Source organism: Pan troglodytes, chromosome 12 (genome assembly GCF_028858775.2).
Source record: "Pan troglodytes isolate AG18354 chromosome 12, NHGRI_mPanTro3-v2.0_pri, whole genome shotgun sequence".
In the NCBI taxonomy this organism is placed as follows: Eukaryota; Metazoa; Chordata; class Mammalia; order Primates; family Hominidae; genus Pan; species Pan troglodytes.
The window spans coordinates 111698648-111722471 of record NC_072410.2 but is presented as its reverse complement, the minus strand read 5'-3'; the positions used below and the strand labels follow the sequence as shown (position 1 = coordinate 111722471).

General features: G+C 49.9%; 1 protein-coding gene across 4 annotated transcripts; it reads left to right on the top strand.

Annotated features, from left to right (window-relative positions):
• Window positions 1-1208: 1208 nt before the first annotated feature.
• SLC66A3 (solute carrier family 66 member 3) lies at window positions 1209-23623 on the top strand. Of its 4 annotated transcripts, XM_001158847.7 has the most exons (7): window positions 1215-1515; window positions 6275-6357; window positions 6434-6503; window positions 10017-10074; window positions 17008-17128; window positions 20054-20095; window positions 22506-23623. In XM_001158847.7, the coding sequence occupies exons 1-7, from the start codon at window positions 1373-1375 to the stop codon at window positions 22595-22597; spliced, it is 609 nt and encodes a 202-aa protein (XP_001158847.2). In that variant the 5' UTR covers window positions 1215-1372; the 3' UTR covers window positions 22598-23623. The 4 variants fall into 4 exon arrangements, with proteins under 4 accessions (XP_009440279.2, XP_001158847.2, XP_009440280.1 ...); XM_009442004.4 differs by lacking the exon at window positions 20054-20095 and having other exon boundaries at window positions 1209-1515; XM_009442005.4 differs by lacking the exon at window positions 17008-17128 and having other exon boundaries at window positions 1220-1515.
• Window positions 23624-23824: the final 201 nt, after the last annotated feature.

Genomic DNA, 23824 nt, shown 5'->3' with positions numbered 1-23824 from the left:
GGGGGTTTCCCTATGTTGCTCAGGCTGGTCTTGAACTCCTGGCCTCAAGCAATCTTCCCGCTTCGCGGGGGCAATAATGATCAGTATCGATCTAGCCAGGGCAGGTCCAAGCCGTTTCCTTTAAGGGTTCCCTTCTGAACATCCTTTTCTCATTTAGACTTGGGAGGCAGGACTCAGCACCTGTTTTTTTTTTTTTTTTTCCATAGGCGGAGGTGATGGGCCGGTGAGGCTGGAGAGAAAGAGCCTCGGCCAGAATTCCGAACTCCGAAGCTGACCCAGCTCCCGTCCCTCACACTTCCCGGCTGAGATTTATGGCACAAAACCAGGGATCGTGGATTCTGGCATTGCATTTTGGTGCTTTTTTGCCTGCTTCATAACCAGGCCCTAATACACAGGCGATTTTGAGGTTGGAAAATGCGTCCTTCCCTTTCCCTCAGTTTGTGGCTTAGACGGCCACGTCCAAGTTACTTTATCAGGAGAAATCCTTAAGAAACAGTTTCACTGTGAAGTGCTCAAGTTCAAGGCTTCCGGTGGCCCCTCAGGGCCCACGCCGCTGGGAGGGAAGCCTTCAGTCCCAGGCTGGAGACAGGCCGCGTGCTCTCAAAGGGCACGAATGAGGCGACCCCGGGGCTCTGGTTCCAGAGAGTCTCTCCAGCTGGTTCCCCACCTGTAAATCGGGAGAGTGCACTCAGCCCTTAAGCAGGAGGCTTTAACTCCTGAAATGCTTAGTGAGAGAAACTAAAACACTTGCAGGGAGGGAAAAATCCCGGCAGAATGGCCCATCCCCCGGGGCCATTTGCCTCTCGGTCCACCCAACCCGTGGAAAAGCCGGACCTCCAGGGCGGCTCCCGGCGGCGGCTAAACTATCGGGTCGCAAGAACGCGGAAATGCGAAGCAGCTGCTGGTGGAGCCCGCAGGCCAGGGTGGGACTGTCGCCCGGGGGCGGGGCTAGGAAGGGAGGGGCGAGGCGAGGTTGGCCACGGGATTGGGCTAGGTGAGGCCGACCGGGAGGGGGCGAATCTGGGGGCGGGGCGAGATGAGGCTGGTCCGAGGACTGAGCGAGCCCAGGCGGGCCGGGGGGAGGCGGGCCCGTGGGCGGGGCGAGATGAGACTGGCCAGGGGGCGGGGCGGGGGCGGGCCCGGGCGGGAGGGGCGGGGCGGGCCCGGGGGCGGGGTGCGTCCAGGGGAGGGGCGGAGCGAGGCGGGCCCGGGGCCTGGCGGCGCGGGGAGGGGCGGGCCCTGGCCGGGCGGTCCCAGGCGGATCCCGGGAAGGCGGATCCCGGGAAGGCGGAAGGCTTCGGCAGAGCTGCGCCGCCGAGGCTGAGCGGTCCCTTCTCGCTGCGGCCGCCCAGGTGCCCGCGCCCGTGGCGCTATGGAGGCGGCGCTTCTGGGGCTGTGTAACTGGAGCACGCTGGGTGTGTGCGCCGCGCTGAAGCTGCCGCAGATCTCCGCTGTGCTAGCGGCGCGCAGCGCGCGGGGCCTCAGCCTTCCGAGTTTACTTCTGGAGCTGGCAGGGTAAGGCCCGGGGCGGCCGGGGCTGCCTCCTGCCCCCTCGCAGCTGCTGCCCGCTGGGAGCCCAGGAGAGCCTCGGCTCGAAGTAGGGCGGGGATGATCCCCGCGCGCCGGCGTCGCAGCTGGGCGGCCGAGGGTGAACTAGGGAGCCTAGGGGCTCGGGGTGCTCTTCCCACGGCCACCCGCCACCCGCGTACATTGTTTCTCACCAAGCCCCGCGTGGCACGAATTGACTGCGCACGCCCATTTTACAGATGAGAAAACAGACCCAGGGGAGGCAGCCCTTGGTGCGCTAGTGACAAAACCTGCTGGCCCTGAGCAAGGCCATTTGCACCTCGAGGCTGTCATATTCATTGTCCCTAAACTCACCACGCACCGTCAACCTCGTTCTCGGGCCTCGGTTTCCTCACCTGTGAAATAAGGGGTTGAACTAAGAATGTATGAATCTCTTCTCTTCTCCCGGTGATTGGTGGGGAATCTTTCCTGGTTATTTAACGAGATTCCTTGGGAGAGGGTCTTAAGACAATTGCATTTCTTGTAGAAAGAAGTTTCCTTAGTCATCTGTAAGGAAGTTGGAGAGTCTCTGCAGTTGGGAAGGGGTGACGGAGAGGTCGTTAAGTCCTTGATTCTGAGGCAGCTTCTAAGGCTTTCCTATTCAAAGTATTCATCATGCCAGAGCGCCAAACTTTTGGGGTATCATTTTTGAGCCCCAACAATAGGAAAACACATACCTCAACCTAGTGGTCTCGCCCCTTCCCCCTGGCCAGGCCTTCCACTTTGCCCCCCGCCATCACCCAGTGGGGTCTGAAGCCTGGTTCTCCACACAAGCCTTCCTGGTGGGCGGGGTGGGGGGCGCGGCATACAGGATGGGAAGAAGCCAAGGGGTGCGGGGGAGAAAGAGGAGACCTCAGGTGTGGGAGGGTGAGGAGTCCCACTCAGGCTTTGGACCCCGCGCCGGCCCTATGGAGCCCGGCCCTGGGCACAGTCATCCAATGGGGGGCTTTGAGGGGAAATTTTTGGGAAAGGCTTGCAGTGGGAGGGACTGTGACCTCTTCCAGGCTTGTGAGTGACTCTACCCTGCGGGGTGGGGAGGGGGGGGTCCCAGGCTGGATGGCAGGGTTGAGAGGCACCCAGGGGAGGTGGGCAGCATGCGTTTCAGGTTGGTGCCACCACCAGGCTGGGAGCAGAGAGGCTGGAGCGATGAGGTTGTGGCAAAGGACACAGGCTGGAAGTGGCTGCGGTGACTGTTCAGGTGGGAGAGGGGACAAGGGCATGAAAGCCAGGAGTGGGATTTGGCCTCGGCCCCTTGCTAGGTCCCTGAGCTGGGGAAGCTGAAGCTGGACCCATGAAAGAAAAGAAGCCAGGCTGTCTGTAGAGTCTATAGATTCCCTCCTGCCACCAGCCCCTAGGCCTGCATTTCCACCACTTTTGCAGCATTGCTTGAAAAATGCAAACCCTCAGAGATACGCAGGTGAGGGCTCCTATTAGATCTGCCAGCTGTCACCTCTCCCAGCTCACCTTAGTGAAAGCTAGACCTCTGGCAGTGGAAGGATCTTCCTGGGCATGGGAGCTCAAGGGTTGGGTGGGGCAGCAGCTTGCTGCCATCCCTGCTGGCCTGTCTAAGGGTCTTGCAGTTGATCACGTGCAGGTAAAGGGGGCTCTGTCAGGGCTGGTGCACCAGCTCTGCAGCCTCCAAGCCAGGGCCAGGGCCAGGCACACAGACTTCTGTAAAATGGGCTTGGCTGTGTCAGGACCCATCCTCCTGGCCCTCCTGTCTCCCTGCCTGCCTCCCTCATGCCCTTCCCAGCCTTGCCTGGGAGGCCCACCTGGGGCTGGCCATGCTTGCCAGCTGGGCCCCGGGCCCCTGACCAGATCCGGAGTTAGAGCAGAAGGAACCCCAGGGCTGTCGCAGTCAGCCACCTGGAGGGCACGGGCCCTCTTTGGGTCTCCATTTGAGCAAACTAAGAGCCTGGTTTTGAGAGCACTGAGTCAATTGGAGCATGAAGTGTGTCTTAATAATGCCAGAAAAGCCTTTTTAGTGTGGCTTGGTGTGAAGGGCAGGAGCCTCTGCCCAGGGACCTGCCTCTGCCACCCAGGGGCATTCCTTGTAGCTGGAGCCTTCCCCCTTGCAAGTTCCCAACCTTGCTGCTTCTCCTGCCTCCAGGGCTCTGCTTGGCTCTGCCTCCCTGCTCTCTGCAGCCAGGAGCCTCCTGGAGCACAAGATTCATCCAACCTGCCCTGCCTGCAGCCTTCCATGGACTGCGGCCCTCCCACGGTGGACCCTTAGGCTGTAGAGCCTTGGCCTCTGGGTAGGATGCCTTTGGAGCCCACCCCTTGCTCCAGGTCACTTGTCCCCCAGCCTGGGTGGGGGTACGTTTTGTTTAACCCTCTAGTAGGTGTTGAGGGAGAAAACTCCAATGGCTGCATGGAGCAGATGGGAATGGAAACAAATGGGGCTGTGTCAGATGCCCGGCTGGTGTGATTTTATTATGATAAGCACTATAGCGATTACTTATTAAAAGAAACTTTAAAGGGACAGGCATGGTGGCTCATGCCTGTAATCCCAGCCCTTTGGGAGGCCGAGGCGGGCAGATAACCTGAGGTCAGGAGTTCAAGACCAGCCTTGCCAACATGGTGAAACCCCATCTCTACTAAAAACACAAAAATTAGCCAGTGTAGGCTGGGTGCGGTGGCTCACACCTGTAATCCCAGCACTTTGGGAGGCCCAGGCCGGCGGATCACGAGGTCAGGAGATCAAGACCATCCTGGCTAACACGGTGAAACCCTGTCTCTACTAAAGATACAAAAAATTAGCTGGGCGTGGTGGCAGGCGCCTGTAGTCCCAGCTACTTGGGAGGCTGAGGCAGGAGAATGGCGTGAACCCGGGAGGCGGAGCTTGCAGTGAGCCGAGATGGTGCCACTGCACTCCAGCCTGGGCGACAGAGCAAGACTCCGCCTCAAAAAAAAAAAATTAGCCAGGTGTAGTGGCACACATGTAGTCTCAGCTACTCGGGAGGCTGAGCAGGAGAACCGCTGGAACCCGGGAGGTGGAGGTTGCAGTGACTGAGATCGCGCCACTGCACTCCAGCCTGGGCGACAGAGCAAGACTCCATCTCAAAAAAAAGAAACATTAAAAACTAAAGGAAAGACACTGCCCTCACCCCACCTCCCCAGGCTGCAGGGACGGGAGGAGTTTGAATCCCAGGGAAAGCAGGGAGTAGACGGCAAAACCTGCAGGGGCAGCGACGGCTGCATCCAGATCAGCCTCGGGAAATCCAGGCTCTTCATCTTGTATGTTCTTGGTATCTATGGGCCTCCATTTCCCCAAGTGGTCTGTAAGTTGTGGAGGCCAGCATGGATGACCCCTGGAGGTGAGAACGGGCTCTGACATCCCCAGGTTCTCAGGCCTGGCCTGCGGACTGTGGCTGCGTCCCAGGGGTCAGCACACACTTACTTCGATGGTGAAGACCCCCATAGCTTTTGTTCTTCAGCACTCAGCGGCTCGCTGTGGCCCCACAGAGGGGCTGGGGTGCAGCCTCCCCCTCTGCCAGCCCCCCTGGGCTCAGTCTCCCAGGGGAACAGAGGGGGCTGCTCAGGAGGCTGGCAGGAGGAGAGTCCCTGCGGCAGGGCAGGGCAGAGGCACCGCTTGTCCCTGAAGCTGGGAGGTGGCTCAGCTGCAAAGCACCCGGAGGGCCTGCAGGCAGCTGGGGGTGGGGACCCTGCTGGGCACGGTGGGGGCCCGCACTCGGGGACCAGGCCTGCGGGAGGCCCTCGTGCTCAGGGCAACACTGTGACCTCCTCTGACTCCGCCCCCAGCTAAGTTGTGCACTGTCAGAAACAGGCCAGGGAGGCACAGCCTGTTTGTGAATCGGACTTTTCCAGGATTCCTTCCCAGCTTAGGAGATTGGAGACCCTGGGGGGCCCCTCCTGTGTGTTGAAGTCCCATGGTTCCGGCTCCCCTTTCTTCCTGACCTGAGTGGTCTGAACACACAGGTGAGAGGGAGGGAGCCACAAAGCTGGGTGATGGGACAAACAGGTAGCCCCAGGAGACCACAGGGATTCCAGTCCTGAAGGGAGATGGCTGGATGTGAGGGGGAGGCAGGAAGCTCTGCCTTTTCTTCTGAGAAGGTGGGACCCTGGGGCCTTCGCAGCATCCTCACAGCCGGAATCTTCTTAGCGAAATTGAGGGTGGTTCTTCACGCTTTCCCCCACTGCCCTCTCAACCGGGCAGCTCTTCTGGAAGGCACCTGGACCATCCAGGTGCTGTTCTAACTCTTAAAACACGGCCACAGACCCCCGCATCCAGGGATGGCTGCGGCTCCTCGGATCCTTGCGCCTCTGCAGCTTCTCAGAGTGGAGGGCAGATGTGTGCAGCAGCTGAGGGGCAGCTGCCGGGGTCAGTGGGAGCCCAACATGGCAGGCAGGCCAGAAGCGTGGGCCCAGAAGGCCCAGTCTCATATTCTTGCTCAGGGATTTGCCTTCTGTAAAAATCCTTTGTAAGCGACCATCTCAAGGCACTCTATAGAGATAGTGGGTATTGCACTGTGGCCCGGTGCCCAGTAAGTTCTGGATGCTCCAAAAATTGTACAGATGATTCAACTGAATTCCATCTATTTTGTTCTAAACCTTCCTCTTTGACACTGACGTGTCCACACCCCCACTGCAAGGATTCGGCAAACTGACCTCAGTGTTCTGGTGCCTGCCAGGCCCCGACAGCTGCATTTTGGGGCAGCCGTGTGGACATGTGCCCTTCTCTCTCCAGATTCCTGGTGTTTCTGCGGTACCAGTGTTACTATGGGTATCCGCCGCTGACCTACCTGGAGTACCCCATCCTCATCGCGCAAGGTAACAGCCCCTTCCCTGTCCGGCGGGCTGCCACGGGTCTCCCCTTCCTCCCTCACTCGGAGCCTCTCTCTTTCAGATGTCATCCTCCTGCTCTGTATCTTTCATTTTAACGGGAACGTGAAGCAGGCCACTCCTTACATCGCTGTGTATCCTTTCTGAATCTGAGCCAGAAGGGGGAACGGGGGTGTTATTTGCGAATGGTATGCATGGTGAAGCAGGCTCCTTTACCAGATGTGTATTTTTTGGTTAAACTAAAAAAAAAAAAAAAAAAAAAAAAAAAAATCCCAAATGCAAACGTGTCCATGTACACCAGAGATGCCCTCAGTACAGCCCCTGCTGCTCCTCCGAGACCAGCATGCCCTGGGCGGTGCCAGCAGGCCGAGTGGAAGGCAGATCGGTAGAGTCCACCCCTGCTAAGAGCAGCATCGTCCAACTGCATTAGTTCATCTGAGACATTTCTTCCTGCCCTGATAATGTCCTCCGAGGATTGGAAGCAATAATAATGAGAGTATCCGGCGCCTCTCAAGACGTTAGCTTAGAGGCTAAACCTTGAGGTCTGAGGGGCAGTTGTTGGCCCAGAGGCTTGCAGTGGGAGCCTGGTCAGCTCAGAGGCGTGTTCCTGCTCAGTGGCACTTCCTGTGAATGAGGGTGAGGCTTCACTTCAGTTCTCTTTGTAAAGACTCACTAGTTGAACGTCACACTCCTTAAAAAGCCAGGAGAGTGTTTTTTTTTTTGGTTTCATTTTTGGTTTTTATTTTGAGACGGTCTCGCTCTGTGGCCTAGGCTGGGTTGCAGTGGTGGGATCAAAGCTCCCTGCAGCCTTGACCTCCTCGGTCAAGCTTGATTGCCTTGATCAAGTGATCCTCCTGCCTCAGCCTCCCGAGTAGCTTGGACTATTGAAGAATGCCACCACACCCAGTTAATTTTAAAATTTTTTGTAGATACAGGGTCTCACTATGTTGCCCAAGTTACAAGATGTTTTAACCTTTTTTTTAAGAGACAGGGTCTCACTATGTCACCCAGGCTGGAGTGCAGTGGCTGGATTAGAGCTCACTGCAGCCTTGAACTTCTGGGGCCAAGGAATCCTCCCGCCTCAGCCTCCTGAGTAGCTGGAGCTACAGGTGCATGCTACTATGCCCAGCTAATTAAAAAACATTTTTTTTAGAGATTGGGTCCTGGTATGTTACCCAGACTAGTCTTGAACTCCCAGACTCAAGTGATCTTTCCACCTTGGCTTTCCAAAGTGCTGGGATTACAGGCATGAGCTGCCACTTCTGGCCCAAGAAAGTGTTTTGAATGGCACTAGCTGTCAGCCTGTCCTGCCACATCTGTGAAATGGCTTGAGCTGTTTCTTCCCATGCCCTCTTCAGAGTGGAGGAAGGAGGGCAGAGCCAGGCCTGTGGCCCGCAGGCCATGAGAATGTGGGTGTGGAGTGGTGGGAAGCAGTTGGCCTGGAGCCAGACAGGACAGGTCCCTGCCACCACAGGGGTGGCTTCAGCATACACCATAAACTGTGCGTCCCCCATCTGTGACATGGGATCATAATGCCTATGTTTTAGGGTTACTGTAAGAGCTAGAAGTACCAGAAACACAGTCAAGCAGAGTAAATGACAGGGCCATTGTGGTGGTTTTACTAGAGGCGAGGCTCTGCAGCCTGTGTCTATGGAGGGAGCTGGGTTCTGGCTGAGTCCTGACCCTCTGCTGTTTCCCCGAGTGGCAAGCTCTGCTGCCTCAGTTTCTGTCTGCAGAAAGAGGGATCGCACAGCTGTACTGCACCTCAACACTTCACGGTCAGTCCCAGCTGGTTAAAGGTTTTGGTAAACAGTACTTTGAAGATGAAAAGAGTTACATAATTTACTTTTGAAATAAAATGCAACAGCTTTGTGAAGATAGTGAGGCTGCAGATTAGAAAATTTGGGTGCTGGTGGCACTGGGAGATACCACATAGCTGGATGCTGATGGCGAGTCTGTAGTATCAGCAAGATGCTTATAATCTCCCATTGGTTGTGACTTACGGAGAGCGAAAGAATAGGGTTACCATATTAATGAATACTTTTATTTTTATTTTATTTTATTTTATTTTTGAGACGGAGTCACTCTGTCGCCCAGGCTGGAGTGCAGTGGCGCCATCTCAGCGCACTGCAAGCTCCGCCTCCCGGGTTCACGCCATTCTCCTGCCTCAGCCTCCCGAGTAGCTGGGACTACAGGTGCCCACCACCACGCCCGGCTAATTTTTTGTATTTTTAGTAGAGACGGGGTTTCACCATGTTAGCCAGGATGGTTTCGATCTCTTGACCTCATGATCCACCCGCCTCAGCCTCCCAAAGTGCTGGGATTACAGGCGTGAGCCACCGTGCCCGGCCTAATGAATACTTTTAAATATTGCTTGGGATATACTTCTACTGATAATTATTGGCCAGGTGTAGTGGCTCATGCCTATAATCCCAGTGTGTTGGGTGGTCGAAGTGGGAGGATCATTTGAGGCCAGGAGTTTGAGACTAGCCTGGGCAACATAGTGGGATTCCCTAGTGCTCCAAAAATATAAGAGAAAAAATGAGCCACGTGTCGTGTCTCATACCTGTCATCCCAGCTACCTGGGAAAAGTTACTTGTTTTCGACCTGAAATTCAAATTTAACTGGGTGTCCTGTACTTTTATTTGTGGAATCTGGCAACCCTACAAATAAATCATCTGTAGGATCTCAGGAGCTCCTACTATAGTCAAATTTTATAAAATGTATATTCAGAATACACAGAATGAGGTGGGATAGAACAGAATTGGTGGGGGGAGGAGTCACAAAAATTAGATTTAAAAATTGAGTTAGTGTTTTAAAAACAGGATTCTATCCAGCCAGCTTCCAGCTACCTTCTGGTGTTGATCAGGCTGTGAGTATTTAGTTCCACCGACTTTTAGCACAGGGCATTGTCTGTTTCAATATCTTCATTTAATTAATGTTTGAAATTATAATAACAGCAGTCTCTTGAGTCGGTGCTACGTGCTTGTAGGCATTTTACAGATAAGCAAATCAAGGTGGAAAGATGGAAAGTGACTTGCCCAAGGGCACTCCAGAGACTCTTGGCTGTCCCCTTCCAGCCCTGGCCGCTGTCTCCTGGGTGCTTGTTCAGCTCCCTAGCTGGCCTCTATTCCCGTGGCGTCACCGAGCTCGGTGCACATGCCTGACTTCCAGCATTGCCCACCCCAGCTGTATCATTTTTACAGTGGAGTTAGTGGGAAAGGTGGAAGTCAGTAAACAGAAGTTCACATCACAGCAATTTTGCAGAACGTTCCTGCTTTATAATGTTGGACTTCTCCTTTAAGTGCTTAGCTTTTGACCATAAATCAGAGAAGTCTGCAAGGTCTAGAATTCAGTGGGCAGTGAAACCACTAGGAATGTCCCCAGTCCTAGGGAGCAGTCCATGAGCGTGGGTGTCTTTGTATTTCTCTTCTGTAACCTGTTTTCGTTCTTTTGAATTCCGAGCAGGTGTTCACTTGCGACCCTTTTCGTCCCTTCCAAATCCGGCAGGTTCTGGTAGCATGTCCTCCTCTCCCACCCACCTGGCTTCTGTGTGCCGCTCTCTGTGGTCTTGGTTTGTATATGTGAGATGGGAGGGTGGCGCGGATGTGGGTGACCCACTGCTGTGTCCCTTAGCACTTGGTAAGATTGGTGTCTTCTTGGTTCGTCCTTGCCCTGCAGAAGTGGATCATAGACCTGGCCATGGTAAGTATTATGCTTGAAAAGAAAGTAGGAGGAATAAGCTACCTTGGAGAGAACTTGATAGATATTTTTTATATATATATATATATATATATTTTTTTTTTTTTTTTTTTTTTGAGATGGAGTTTCACTCTTGTTGCCCAGGCTGGAGTACAATGGCGCAATCTCGGCTCACCACAACCTCCACCTCCTGGGTTCAAGGGATTCTCCTGCCTCAGCCTCTCGAGTAGCTGGGATTACAGGCATGTGCCACCACACCCAGCTAATTTTTTTTTTTGATTGATTCATTTTTGTTTTGTTTTTTTTTTAGTATTTATTGTTATTCTTGGGTGTTTCTCGCAGAGGGGGATTTGGCAGGGTCACAGGACAATAGTGGAGGGAAGGTCAGCAGATAAACAAGTGAACAAAGGTCTCTGGTTTTCCTAGGCAGAGGACCCTGCGGCCTTCCGCAGTGTTTGTGTCCCTGGGTACTTGAGATTAGGGAGTGGTGGTGACTCTTAATGAGCATGCTGCCTTCAAGCATCTGTTTAACAAAGCACATCTTGCACCACCCTTAATCCATTTAACCCTGAGTGGACACAGCACATGTTTCAGAGAGCACTGGGTTGGGGGTAAGGTTATAGATTAACGGCATCCCAAGGCAGAAGAATTTTTCTTAGTACAGAACAAAATGGAGTCTCCCATGTCTACTTCTTTCTACACAGACACAGCAACAATCTGATTTCTCTATCTTTTCCCCTTTCCCCCTTTTCTATTTGACAAAACCACCATTGTCATCATGGCCCGTTCTCAATGAGCTGTTGGGTACACCTCCCAGACGGGGTGGCGGCCGGGCAGAGGGGTCCTCACTTCCCAGAAGGGGCAGCCAGGCAGAGGCGCCCCCCACCTCCCGGACAGGGCGGCTGGCCGGGCGGGGGCTGCCCCCCATCTCCCGGACGGGGTGGCTGCCGGGCGTAGGGGCTCCTCACTTCTCAGAGGGGCGGCTGCCGGGCAGAGGGGCTCCTCACTTCTCAGACTGGGCGGCCGGGCGGAGACGTTCCTCACCTCCCAGACGGGGTTGCGGCGGGGCAGAGGTGCTCCCCACATCTCAGACGATGGGCGACCGGGCAGAGACGCTCCTCACTTCCTAGACGGGATGGCGGCCGGGAAGAGGCGCTCCTCACTTCCCAGACTGGGCAGCCGGGCAGAGGGGCTCCTCACATCCCAGACGATGGGCGGCCAGGCAGAGACGCTCCTCACTTCCCAGATGGGGTGGCGGCCGGGCAGAGGCTGCAATCTCGGCACTTTGGGAGGCCAACGCAGGCAGCTGGGAGGTGGACGTTGTAGTGAGCCGAGATCACGCCACTGCACTCCAGCCTGGGCAACATTGAGCACTGAGTGAACGAGACTCCATCTGCAATTCCGGCACCTCGGGAGGCCGAGGCTGGCAGATCACTCGCGGTTAGGAGCTGGAGACCAGCCCGGCCAACACAGCGAAACCCCGTCTCCACCAAAAAAATACGAAAACCATTCAGGCGTGGCGGCGCACGCCTGCAATCCCAGGCACTCGGCAGGCTGAGGCAGGAGAATCAGGCAGGGAGGTTGCAGTGAGCCGAGATGGCGGCAGTCCAGTCCAGCTTCGGCTCGGCATCAGAGGGAGACCGTGGAAAGAGAGGGAGAGGGAGAGGGATCCCCAGCTAATTTTTGTATTTTTAGTAGAGACAGGGTTTCACTGTGTTGGCCAGGCTGGTCTCGAACTCCTGACCTCAGGTGATCCACACGCCTCGGCCTCCCAAAGTGCTGGGATTACAGGTGTGAGCCACGGCAGCTGGCCACTAGCAGTTTTAGAATGAAGAATTGAGCATCAGTTAACTAGCTTCTTCTTAGGTTCATAATGGCATGTTGGCCTTGTCCTGGAGAGGGGCTGACTTTTTTTCATACTTGGCTCAGGGCCGAAAATTTCCAAGGGCTCCTGAGGGTGGTTCAGGATGTGTTTGACCACAGACCTCTCCAAGGTGACAGAAGTGAACGTTTCTACCCAACGAGAAAAGAAGGAGAACTAACTGGTGGTCACAGGGCACTGCCTGCCACACGCAGACTCATGAATTTCTTTCCCCTTTCCCCCAACATCTTGTCTGGAAAGTAGACTAGATTCTCTGTGACATTTCTGTTACATTTCAACCCTGTGACTTGGGAGAGCAAATAAGTAGGGTTGCCATATTAACAAGGAACACTTTTTCAGTACGTGTATGTCCAAAATACTGCATGGGTCCAGGTGGGGTGGCTCACGTCTGTAATCTCAGCACCTTGGGAGGCCGAGGCAGGCGGATGACCTGAGGTCAGGAGTTGGAGGCCAGCCTGGCCCACAGGCGAAACCCTGTTCTCTACTAAAAGAAAATACAAAAATTAGCCAGGCATGGTGGCGGGCGCCTGTAATCCCAGCTACTTGGGAGACTGAGTCAGGAGAATCGCTTCAACCCCGGAGGCGGAGCTTGCAGTGAGCCAGGATCACGCCACTGCACTCCAGCCTGGGTGACAGAGCGAGACTGCATCTCAAAAAACAAACAAAATATTGCATGGGACATACTTGTACTAAAACATTATTTGTTGTTGTTCTGAAATTTAAATTTAACTAGATGTCCTGTATTTTTGTTTGCCAACTCTCACAACCCTGTAAATGAGCCATCTCTATGTTCTCAGTAGGTCTTACTACTGATGAGTTGGGGTGGTTCTAGTTCTCTTAGCCCCCATACAGCAGCTGTGAGCCTTCACCCCTGAGGAAACATCCTTCTAGCAGTGTTGAGATATAGGCTTGTCAAGAATGGCGGGATGTGGTGGCTCATGCCTGTTATCCCAGAGCTTTGGGAGGCCGAGGCGTGCAGATCACCTGAGGTCAGCAGTTCGAGACCAGCCTGGTCAAAATGGCGAAACCCCGTCTCTACTAAAAATACAAAAATTATCTGGGTGTGGTGGCGCATGCCTGTAATCCCAGCTACTCGGGAGGCTGAGGCAGGAGAATCGCTTGAACCCGGGAGGCGGAGGTTGCAGTGAGCCAAGATCAAGCCATTGCACTCCAGCCTGGGCAACAGAGCGAGACTCCATTTCAAAAACAAAACAAAACAAAAGAATCAAGTTCAGGGGTCAAGGGCAACAACAGCTTTTAGGTGTTTCTTCTGTGCCCTTAGCAGTAGTCATCTATTCTAACTATAACATTGATGATATAACATTTCATGGAATATAATTTTGATTCTTTCCTTTATCATGCAAGGGCTGAACACCAGGCTCCGTGCTGTGTCTGCCCATAGCCCTCCTTCGCTGACTCAATGAGTGTTCCTCACGCACCTGCTCTGAGGTACCAGGGTCCGGGGCACAAGGTGGCCCAGATCTGAGGGTCGTGGAGCCCCAGTGCAGGAGAACGAGCAGGGCCTTCAGAGCTCACACATGGTAGCAAAACCCCAGAATCCTGGAGAGGAGCGGGTGCTGCTTGAATCAGTGGAAAACCTCCATTGTAGAATGTTCCATTTTTTGGCTTTCAAATGCAGGTACCCAAGATCATTCCCCCAGAGGTCCTAAACTGTGCTTTCATGGTTAAATTGATAATTCATATACTCATAGTTTATTCACAAGAAAATGATTAAAGTACTTAAAAATGATCTGCAAGGCCGGGTGCGGTGGCTCACACCTGTAATCCCAGCACTCTGGGAGGCCGAGGCGGGCGGATCACAAGGTCAGGAGATCAAGACCATCCTGGCTAACACGGTGAAACCTCGTCTCTACTAAAAATATATTTTAAAAAATTAGCCGGGTGTGGTGGCGGGCACCTGTAGTCCCAGCTACTCAGGAGGGTGAGGCAGGAGAATGGCGTGAACCCGGGAGGCAGAGGTTGCAGTGAGCCAAGATTGAGCCACTGCACTCCAGCCTGGGTGACAGCAAGACTGTCTGAAAAAAAAAAAAAGCTCTCCATGACAGCTAAGCATCCCTTCTTTCCAATCCTGTTCCTAGATTAGACTGTTTTACAGAAAAACTTCATAGTCTCCAATTGAATTAATGTGATAAGACATTCCAGGGCTTGGTTGGGGCCCAAACCAACACTACTTCAGGACTGTAAAAATGGCTTTGCTCCTGAAAGATGAATCTGGTAGAATATCTAGCAGGCAAGCTTGTGTTTAACACGAGTGTGTTGTAATGTGGTCTGGGACCCTGATGTGTGTGAACAAAGCCAGCTTCCCCAGCTCTTCCCATTCCGCACCGACTCCTCGCCACCCCGCCGAGCCTGTGTTCTGGCTGGTTCTCTGGTGCGAGCCCTCCCCTGCAGTCCTCCCTCCTCTGCTCTGTCCAGGTCTCCTGATTGCACAAGAGCCCCCCTCCTCGCAGGTCTCCCTGCCTGGGGCCAGCCATCCTCCGAGCATCTGCACCCAGCTCTCAGGGTGACTTTAGTCCTGCCACAGGCCTGACCACAGGTTCTTGGTCAACTCCTCTGCCCAAGAGCACTCCCTGTGGTTCCCTTCTCCATAATTCCTTTTTTTTTTTCTTGTGAGACAGAGTCTGACCCTGTTGTTCAGGCTAGAGTGCAGTGGTGTGATCTCGGCTCACTGCAACCTCTGCCTTCTGGGTTCAAATGATTCTTGTGCCTGAGCCTCCTGAGTAGCTGGGACCACAGGCACACGCCACCATGCCTGGCTAATTTTTATATTTTTTGTAGAGATGGGGTTTCACCATGTTGGTCAGGCTGGTCTCGAACTCCTGGCCTCAAGTGATCCTCCTGCCTTGGCCTCCCGAAGTGCTGGGATTACAGGCTTGAGCCACTGCACCCTGCCTCCTTCTGGCAAAGGCCAGAAACACTGGAGATTGGAATCACCCTGGATTTCTCTCTCTCTTTTTTTTTTTTTTTTGAGACAGAGTCTTGCTCTGTCGCCAGGCTGGAATGCAGTAGCATGATCTTGGCTCACTGCAACCTCCACCTCCTGGGTTTAAGTGATTCTCCTGCCTCAGCCTCCCGAGTAGCTGGGACTACAGGCACGTGCCACCACACCCAGCTAATTTTTGTGTTTTTAGTAGAGATGGGGTTTCACCATGTTGACCAGGATGGTCTCGATCTCTTGACCTCGTGATCTGCCCGCCTCGGCCTCCCAAAGTAGTGGGATTATGGCGTGAGCCACTGTGCCCAGCCAGATTTCTCTTTTTGCCACATCCCATTACCACTCCCTCAGCAAATCCTGTTGGCTTTGCCTTTGAAATATATCCGGAACCTGAACACTTCTCACCTCGTCTGTTTCTACTGCCCTCGTACAAACCCAGGTGACTGCACTAGCCTAACTGGTCTCCCAGGTGTCACCTTGTCTCCCTTCGGTCTACACTCAACCCAGAGACTGGAGTTTCAGCTGTTGAAGAGGCTGATGCTGGCAGGGCTGGTGGTGGTCAGCGTCGAGGATGCTGTGCAGAGCAGCAGGCTGATTTGTGAGGATCTCTTACCTCACTGTATAGCAGAGGCCTGAGCGCACCACCACACAGACTATCAGAATAGCCAGAAATTCAGGGCTGAGGCGCCGCGGCTTGCTGCTGGAGTTTATGTTTGTCAGTTCAGAACAGCATAGTTTTCTCCAAGCTCTAAAACATAATATCTCAGTACTTTTTTCTTTTTTTTTTTGAGACGGAGTTGCACTCTGTTGCCAGGGCTGGAGTGCAGTGATATGATCTCAGCTCACTGCAACTTCCGCCTCCCAAGTTCAAGCAATTCTCCTGCCTCAGCCTTCCTAGTAGCTGGGATTACAGGTGCCCGCCACTACACCCAGCTAATTTTTTTGTATTTTTAGTAGAGACGGGGTTTCACCATGTTGGCCAGGCTGGTCTCAAACTCCTGACCTTGTGATTCGTCCGCCTCAGCCTCCCAAAGTGCTGGGATTACAGGCCTGAGCCACCACGCCTGGCCCCTCAGTACTTACTTCTCATTGGAGGTGTAGATAGATGAACCTCTGTGGCCATTGATTCTTTCTCATTCCCAACTTCAAACTAGCTCTGGCCATTAGTTACCCACTGCACGGTGGAATCTGCGAGTTATAAATAAATGTCTTAGTCTGGGCGTGGTGGCTCACACCTGTAATCCCAACATTTTGGGAGGCTGAGGCAGGCAGATCACCTGAGGTCAGGAATTTGAGACCAGCCTGGCCAACGTGGCGAAACCCTGTCTCTACTAAAAATACAAACATTAGCCAGGTGTGGTGGCACGTGCCTGTACTCCCAGCTACTTGAGAGGCTGAGACAGGAGAATTGCTTGAACCTGGGAGGTGGAGGTTGCAGTGAGCCAAGATTGTGCCACTGCACTCCAGTCTGGGCAACAGAGTGAGACTCTGTCTTAACTAACTAACTAACTAAATGTCTCACTATTCCATTCTTTTTCACCAAACTTAGGTTTCAACTTTGTACAAATCCATTATTATTTTGACACTCCAGCCTGGGTGACAGAGTGAGACTGTCATAAATAAATAAATAAATGTCTCACTATTGCATTACTTTTCACTAAACTTAGGTTTCAACTTTGTACAATTCCATTATTATTTTGACCTGAAAATTTGGCTTCAAAAATGCTTTGAGTATCTCGTGCTCTTTTGCTTTTTTTTTGAGACGGGAGTCTCACTCTGTCGCCCAGGCTGGAGTGCAGTGGCACGAGCTCAACTCACTGCAAGCTCCACCTCCCGGGTTCATGCCATTCTCCTGCCTCAGCCTCCTGAGTAGCTGGGACTACAGGCGCCCACCACCACGCCCAGCTAATTTTTTGTATTTTTAGTAGAGACAATGTTTCACCGTGTTAGCCTGGATGGTCTTGATCTCCTGACCTCATGATCTGCCTGCCTCGGCCTCCCAAAGTGCTGGAATTACAGGTGTGAGCCACCGCACCCGGCCTCTTTTGCTTTTTTAACAAATCGACTCGTGACTTTCTCACATTTTATCTGCAAACAGAATCTATGTACTTTCATCAGCGCGGCCAGTAAGTTTGCACAGCTCCAGTGTCTGTGGAAGACGAGAGACTCAGGAACTGTGAGTGCGCTGACTTGGAGCCTCTCTTCCTATACCTGTGCAAGTAAGAACCGGACTCACATGGTGGGGAGGCCTTTGGTAGCACCAAGTGTCTACGTAGTAGGGTGTTAAGTTGGTGTTGAAGTAACATGGTCCCTGGCGCTTTACTACTTTACAAATGGCTACTCAGCTAGAACCTCCTAAGTGTATCCATGTTTACAAAGATGATTTAATGCAAACTGCTCTCCATTTTCTGTAAAATCCAAGTTGCCAAGAAAAAAAAAAGTGAAAGCCTATTTTCCTCCAAAAATCTGGCCTGATATTAATTAGCTCTGTCTTCTTTGAAAGGATAAAGAGGTTGATTATATTGAATGTACTAATTTATCTTAAGAATTTGAATATAACAGGTTTTAAAATATGAAAATCATACAGTGGCTTTTGAGAATGAATAAAATGTGTAGTGATGGAGATTTTTGGCAGCCACATTGTTTGGTCTCAACTTTAGAATTTTCACTCTTCATTTGGATTCTTACAAAAACTACCTAAAATACATATATGGTATATGTAGGTAGAAACATTTTTATAATTCAGAGCTATCACATTAGTTGGATTTACTAGTTTTAGGTATTTTAAGTAGACTTCATCATGGTTCTTCTGCATCTTAAAGGGCTAATGTCTCCATCCATGGTTGCTGCTCTTTATATTCAACAAGTTACTTGTCTTAATTATGTCTTAAAATCAAGACTTTCTTTCTTTTTTCCTTTGACAGGGTTTCGCTCTCTCTCACAGGCTGGAGTGCAGTGATACGATCTTCACTCACTGCGGGTTTCCAAGTAGCTGGGAGTACGAGCACACACCACCACACCTGGCTAATTTTTAATTATTATTATTATTCTTATTATTATTTTGAGACAGAGTCTCGCTCTGTCGCCCAGGCTGGAGTGCAGTGGTGCAATCTCGGCTCACTGCAACCTCTGCCTCCAAGGTTCAAGCGATTCTCCTGCCTCAGCTTCCTGAGTAGCTGGGATTACAGGCACACGCCACCATGCCTGGCTAATTTTTGTATTTTTAGTAGAGACGGGTTTTCACCATGTTGGCCAGGCTGGTTTTGAACTCCTGACCTCAAGTGATCCACCCGCCTTGGCCTCCCAAAGTGCTAGGATTACAGGCGTGAGCCACCGCGCCCAGCCAATTTTTTGTAGAGAGGGGTCTCACTATGTTGCCAAGGCTGGTCTCAAACTACTGGGCTCAAGTGTTCATCTCACCTCAGCCTCCCAAAGTATTGGGATTACAGGTGTGAGCCACTGCACCTGGCCCTGTATGTTTTCTTTGGAGAAATGTCTGTTCACATGGTTTGCCCATTTTTTAATTGGGTCATTTGAGTTTCTTACATATTCTGGTCATTAACCCTTGTCAGATGTGTGGTTATTAACAGCCTTTTAAAAAGTTTGTCCGAGAGTCCTTTGTTGGCCGCCTTCCTAACTGAAGTCTTCTGTCTACTTATATGATTGAATTCTTTTATTTAAATGATGATTTAATCAACAACTATTTATGTGGTGTCTGTGTGTAAAGTCTTGGTTTATCAAATGTGTCAACAAAACATTTTATAGGATTTGGCCTCTGCCCTTCAGGGGCTTGCAGTTTAGTTGGAAGGTAGACCAAAAAACTTCTATGTCAATATGTGCTAAATGCAGAATGTGTTAGCAGAGAGTTTTGACAGGCTGGTTTTGGGCTAGGAAAGGCATGCCTTGAGCTGCAGGCAGTGGTCTTCTCTAACTCCCAAGTCACGCCGCTCCCTGCTCTTGTGTGTCAGTTTAAACTGTTACTCCAATTTCCTAAATGTTTACTAAGTAAAGGGCTATGGCACACAAATAAACTAAATAGTTCTAGTTAGACCCTTGGAAAAATCTTCCCCCTTTCTGGGCCTGTCTGTTTATCTATAAAATGCAAGGATAGAAATCAGTGATTCGAAAACATTTATTGTTTGTTTGTTTTTTGAGACAGAGTTTCGCTCTTTCGCTTAGGCTGGAGTGTAGTGGCATGATCTCGGCTCACTGCAACCTCAGCCTTCCGGTTTCAAGCGATTCTCCTGCCTCAGCCTCCCAAGTAGCTGGGATTATTACAGGTGCCCGCCACCACACCCAGCTAATTTTTGTATTTTAGTAGAGACGGGGGGGTCTCACCATGTTGGTCAGGCTGGTCTCGAACTTCTGACCTCATGATCCACCCGCCTCAGCCTCCCGAAATGCTGGGATTACAGGCGTGAGCCACTGTGCTTGGCCAAAACATTGTTTTTAATTAGTGGGAGCCTTTCTTTAAATAAAACTACCCAGATGCTCAATTTGTAAATGAGAGTTGCTTTTGGAGGGTTGGGGGTTGCAGGTTAGCACAGAGACAGTGGAAGGGAGCTCAGTCTCTCCGGCCTTCCGCAGGCAGCGCTCGAGTACCTTCTAGGTACCTTCCCTCATGAGCAGTTTCAAAACCATTGGGCCATTGGGGTAGGATGCATGGCTGTTTTTTGTTTTGTTTTGTTTTGTTTTTGAGACGGAGTCTGGCTCTGTCACCCAGGCTGGAGTCAATTGGCGCAATCTCAGCTCACTGCAACCTTTGCCTCCCAGGTTCAAGCGATTATCTTGCCGCACCTCCTGAGTAGCTGGGATTACAGGCGCCCGCCACTACACCTGGCTAATTTTTGTATTTTCAGTAGAGACAGGGTTTTGCCGTGTTGGCCAGGCTGGTCTCGAACTCCTGACCTCAGGTGATCCGGCATGGCTAGTTTTTATGTAATTATGAAATACAGCACTATTTGGTTTTCTGTACTACCAAACTCTGTCAAGAATAGTTAATATATGTTGTTAAAAAAAGAATAAAAATAATTTAAAAATAATGGTTAATATATATTGGGATATTAAAAGGGAAAGACATTATTAGCTAAGCCCCAAAATGTCTGAGAGGCAAGTTACTTATTGCTGCAAGTTTTGTTTTACAGCAAGAATAATCACAACCTTAATGACCACCAATGATTTTACAAGTAAGCAAAATATCTTCTCACTTCCTTTTTGAGTTTTGTGCTATTTGTGTCTCCTTCATTTGTAAACTGTCTTAGGGTTTAATGGATGGACTTGGCTCTGTTGCATTATAGATTTAGAAGATGGCAACAATGTATTCCTAGTCTTATTGGTCACCATTTTTATTGTTAAGCCTCTCCTTCTTATAGTACAGGGGATAGACTATGCACAAGACAATAGATTCCTATCTCCATGGAACTTCCACTTAAGCAGTGGAATTGGACATGAGGTAATCACACAATTCCCTATTGAATTCTAATGGGACATGGTTTGGAAGAGTAGGGCAGGATGAGCATCTAAGGAGAACCTGGCCTAGTTTGCAGGAGTTGGGCAGATTAATTTGAAGAAGAGTGATCGTAAGGATGAGTAGAGGTTTAGCCAGAGGAAAGGATGTGGGCGGAGGCCAGACTCTTAACAAGGAGCAGCATTGTGAAGGTCATGAGCGAAGGACAAAGGGCTAGAGTGCGGAGAGCAGGGGGACAGTGACAAGCGGGTGAGTTTCAGGAGAGGAAGGACGCGAGACTGGCAGTGGCCCAAGTATCCAGGGCCTACAAGAACTGCCTACAAAACAGTAGGAAGGCTCTGGAGGCTTTGAAGCAGGGAAGTGGTGTCACCAATGGACTATGTTTTTGTTCTGTTTCTTTAAAAGAAAAAGCTGTCATGGAGGAGGAAATACTATGGTTAACCACAAAAGAATTTAGTAATTCCTTAGGCTGTTTTCAACTCCCAAATCAAGCATATATTATACATCTTTGGAAAATGATTAGAACAGATGGTGTCACCTGTGAAGATCAGAAAATGTCCCCAGCATGTAGACCTTTTAAATGAGCTAATTATTATTTGAGAAATAGTGCTTCAGAACAGAGATATGTTTGTTAGTCTCTTCCTGGAGGTTGTACCTTTGCTCGAATACTTTTTGTCAGCTCTGATGATAGGACTAAAATTGTTCTGGTCAAAGCATAAACTTTGATCAAGTGGGAAATGGGAAGGAAGACAGGCTTGGATCTTTCCACAGGACTTGAATTCTCAGCATGGAAAGTCAAACCACAAGTAAACAACAAAACCTATACATTAGAAATTAAAAGATCAAGATTGTTCTAATTGTGATTTATTTCTTATCTATGACAGCTGTTCTTGAAAGTGATCAGTATATCCAGGAATAACTTTTTTGTTGTTTTGTTTTGAGATGGATTCTCACTCTGTCGCCCAGGCTGGAGTGCAGTGGTGTGATCTTGGCTCACTGCAACCTCTGCCTCCCGGGTTCAAGCAATTCTCCTGCCTCAGCCTCCAGAGTAGCTGGGATTACAGGCATGCGCTACTATGCCCAACTAATTTTTGTATTTTTAGTAGAGATGGGGTTTCACCATGTTGGCCAGGCTGGTCTCAAACTCCTGACCTCAGGTGATCCGCCCACCTCAGCCTCCCAAAGTGCTGGGATTACAGGCGTGTGCCACCGCGCCCGGCCTGGGAATAACTTTTTAAAAACAGTTCAGCTAAAATCTTACATGTGTTTTTCAAACACAAAGATATCTTAAATCTCATTAAACCTATTAGGAGTGTATCCGTACCTTACAGTAGAAGTTAGGTCACTGTTAAAGTTATATATATTTATTTATTTATTTTTCCACAAAGAGACACATTTTCATGGTTACTTGAATATAAAATTTGCCTTGTCCTGTGGGCCAGTTTTTCAGGATGATCTTAACAGAGTATGTTAAACCACCCTTGCTTAACATGGAACGTTCTGAGACAGCAGCACCCTCAGGACGTCAGATGAGTAAAGGGATTTTTAAAAGTTATAACCCTTCTTAGGCTGGGCACAGTGGCTCACACCTGTAATCCCAGCACTTTGGGAGGCCAAGGTGGGCAGATTACTTGAGGTCAGGAGTTTGAGACCAGCCTGGGCAACATGGTGAAACCCTGTCTCTACTAAAAATACAAAAAATAGCCAGGCGTGGTGGTGGGCACCTGTCATCCCAGGTGCCTGGGGGGCTGAGGCGGGAGAATCACTTGAACCCAGAAGGTGGAGGTTGCAGTGAGCCAAGACAGGCCACTGAACCCCAGCCTGGGTGACAGGGCAAGACTGTCTCCAAAAAAAAAAAAAAAGTTAAAACTTATAACCCTTCTTAGCCAGAGCCACATTACTGTCAATTGAGCACTTAAGATGATAAATTATTATTTATGAAGTTGGGCCAAGGGGCCAAAAATTGTCATTATGATAGGGAGATCATTTCCCCAGAAATAACTGGAACCAAAATTGTTCATTTCGGAGGTTGGGGGTGAAGCTTTATTTAGGCTTATACTTTGAGCAGGAGGTGGTTTTGCTCTGTATTGTAAAGACAGTTTTTAATACACTTTTTTTTTTTATTTCAGTTCTTCTACGTTTTGTGATCATGCTGGCTTTAAATATATGGGTAACAGTGACAGTACTTCGCTACCGGAAGACCGCTATAAAGGCTGAATGATGGATACATTACTCCTTCACACAGTGGATTTTGAGTAACTGAACCAAAGGAAAAAGAAGCTCTTTGCTAAATTAAGGTCTTTTATAAATTTAGTAAATCAGTTTATAATCTTTGAAGCCAAAGGCTTTTTTAGACTTGAAAGAGCCACTTAAATTCTTGTTTAAAAATACCAATTTGCCTCCTCCTTCCTCACTTCGTTAGGTTATGGTAGCGCTCAGACATCTGCAGTGTTGAGAAGGCCAGTCACTGTTGGAAGTCATCCAAGAAGCCCATTCTGAGGCTATTTTGACCCTTACTCTTAAGTTCTCTATGAAGAACTACATCGATTTGTTGGCTTTCAGAATCTTTTAGGAAATAAATCCTCTCCAGGACAAAAATGAACATGAATGGAGTGGCATTTTGTTCCAAGTCAGAGGTGGGCACCTATAATAAATGACTAGGGTTCACTTTCTGGGACTGATGTTTAATTGTAACACAGATACAACAGGGTGGCCTTGTTGTATATAATACAGTATTATACCTGCATGTGCTCTAGCAAGGATACCAAGGCAAGCATACATGTAGCTGGCTTGAGTTTGTACCAAAACAGTCCTTCAACTTTGCACTGTGCCTTAAGTAATTACTAACAAAAGGTACTAGGATTAGCTGCAATCTCTACTTTCGATGAGGAAATCCCAGTAAGCTTTCTGATTCAAGTACAATGCTGCCATTTTTTAAAGGGCCACAACTATAGAATTACCACTGTTGGAATTTGGTACAAAATATGTTTTGTCTATTGAAAACATACACGGTAAACGGTGTTGTTAGTAGGTTCTGTCCAGTTCTTAGGGATTTTTTTCACATTATAGCATTTTTACCCTAAACATGATGTTGAGATTATTATATACTGTATTTTCTTCTAAATTAACCCTAATGTTTAAAAACTCACTTTCCCCCTTTAATTGAAGGCATTGTTTTGTTAGATGCAGTAATGATGTTTACCAGAGATTATTGTTTCCTATGCAAAATAAATTTTCATATTTTGAATTCTGCTGAGTCTTAAAACTGTCAATCATTAATATGACTATTTTATGTAAGGTATAGTTTTTAAACAAACTGGTTAATCCTTTTAGAACTACTGCTTGGGACCAACAGGAAGAGAAACATGGTATCTAAAGACAAAATTATTCATTCTGTAGTTGTTAAAATTACAGATGTCATATTTTTAAACATGCAAGTTAATTTTTC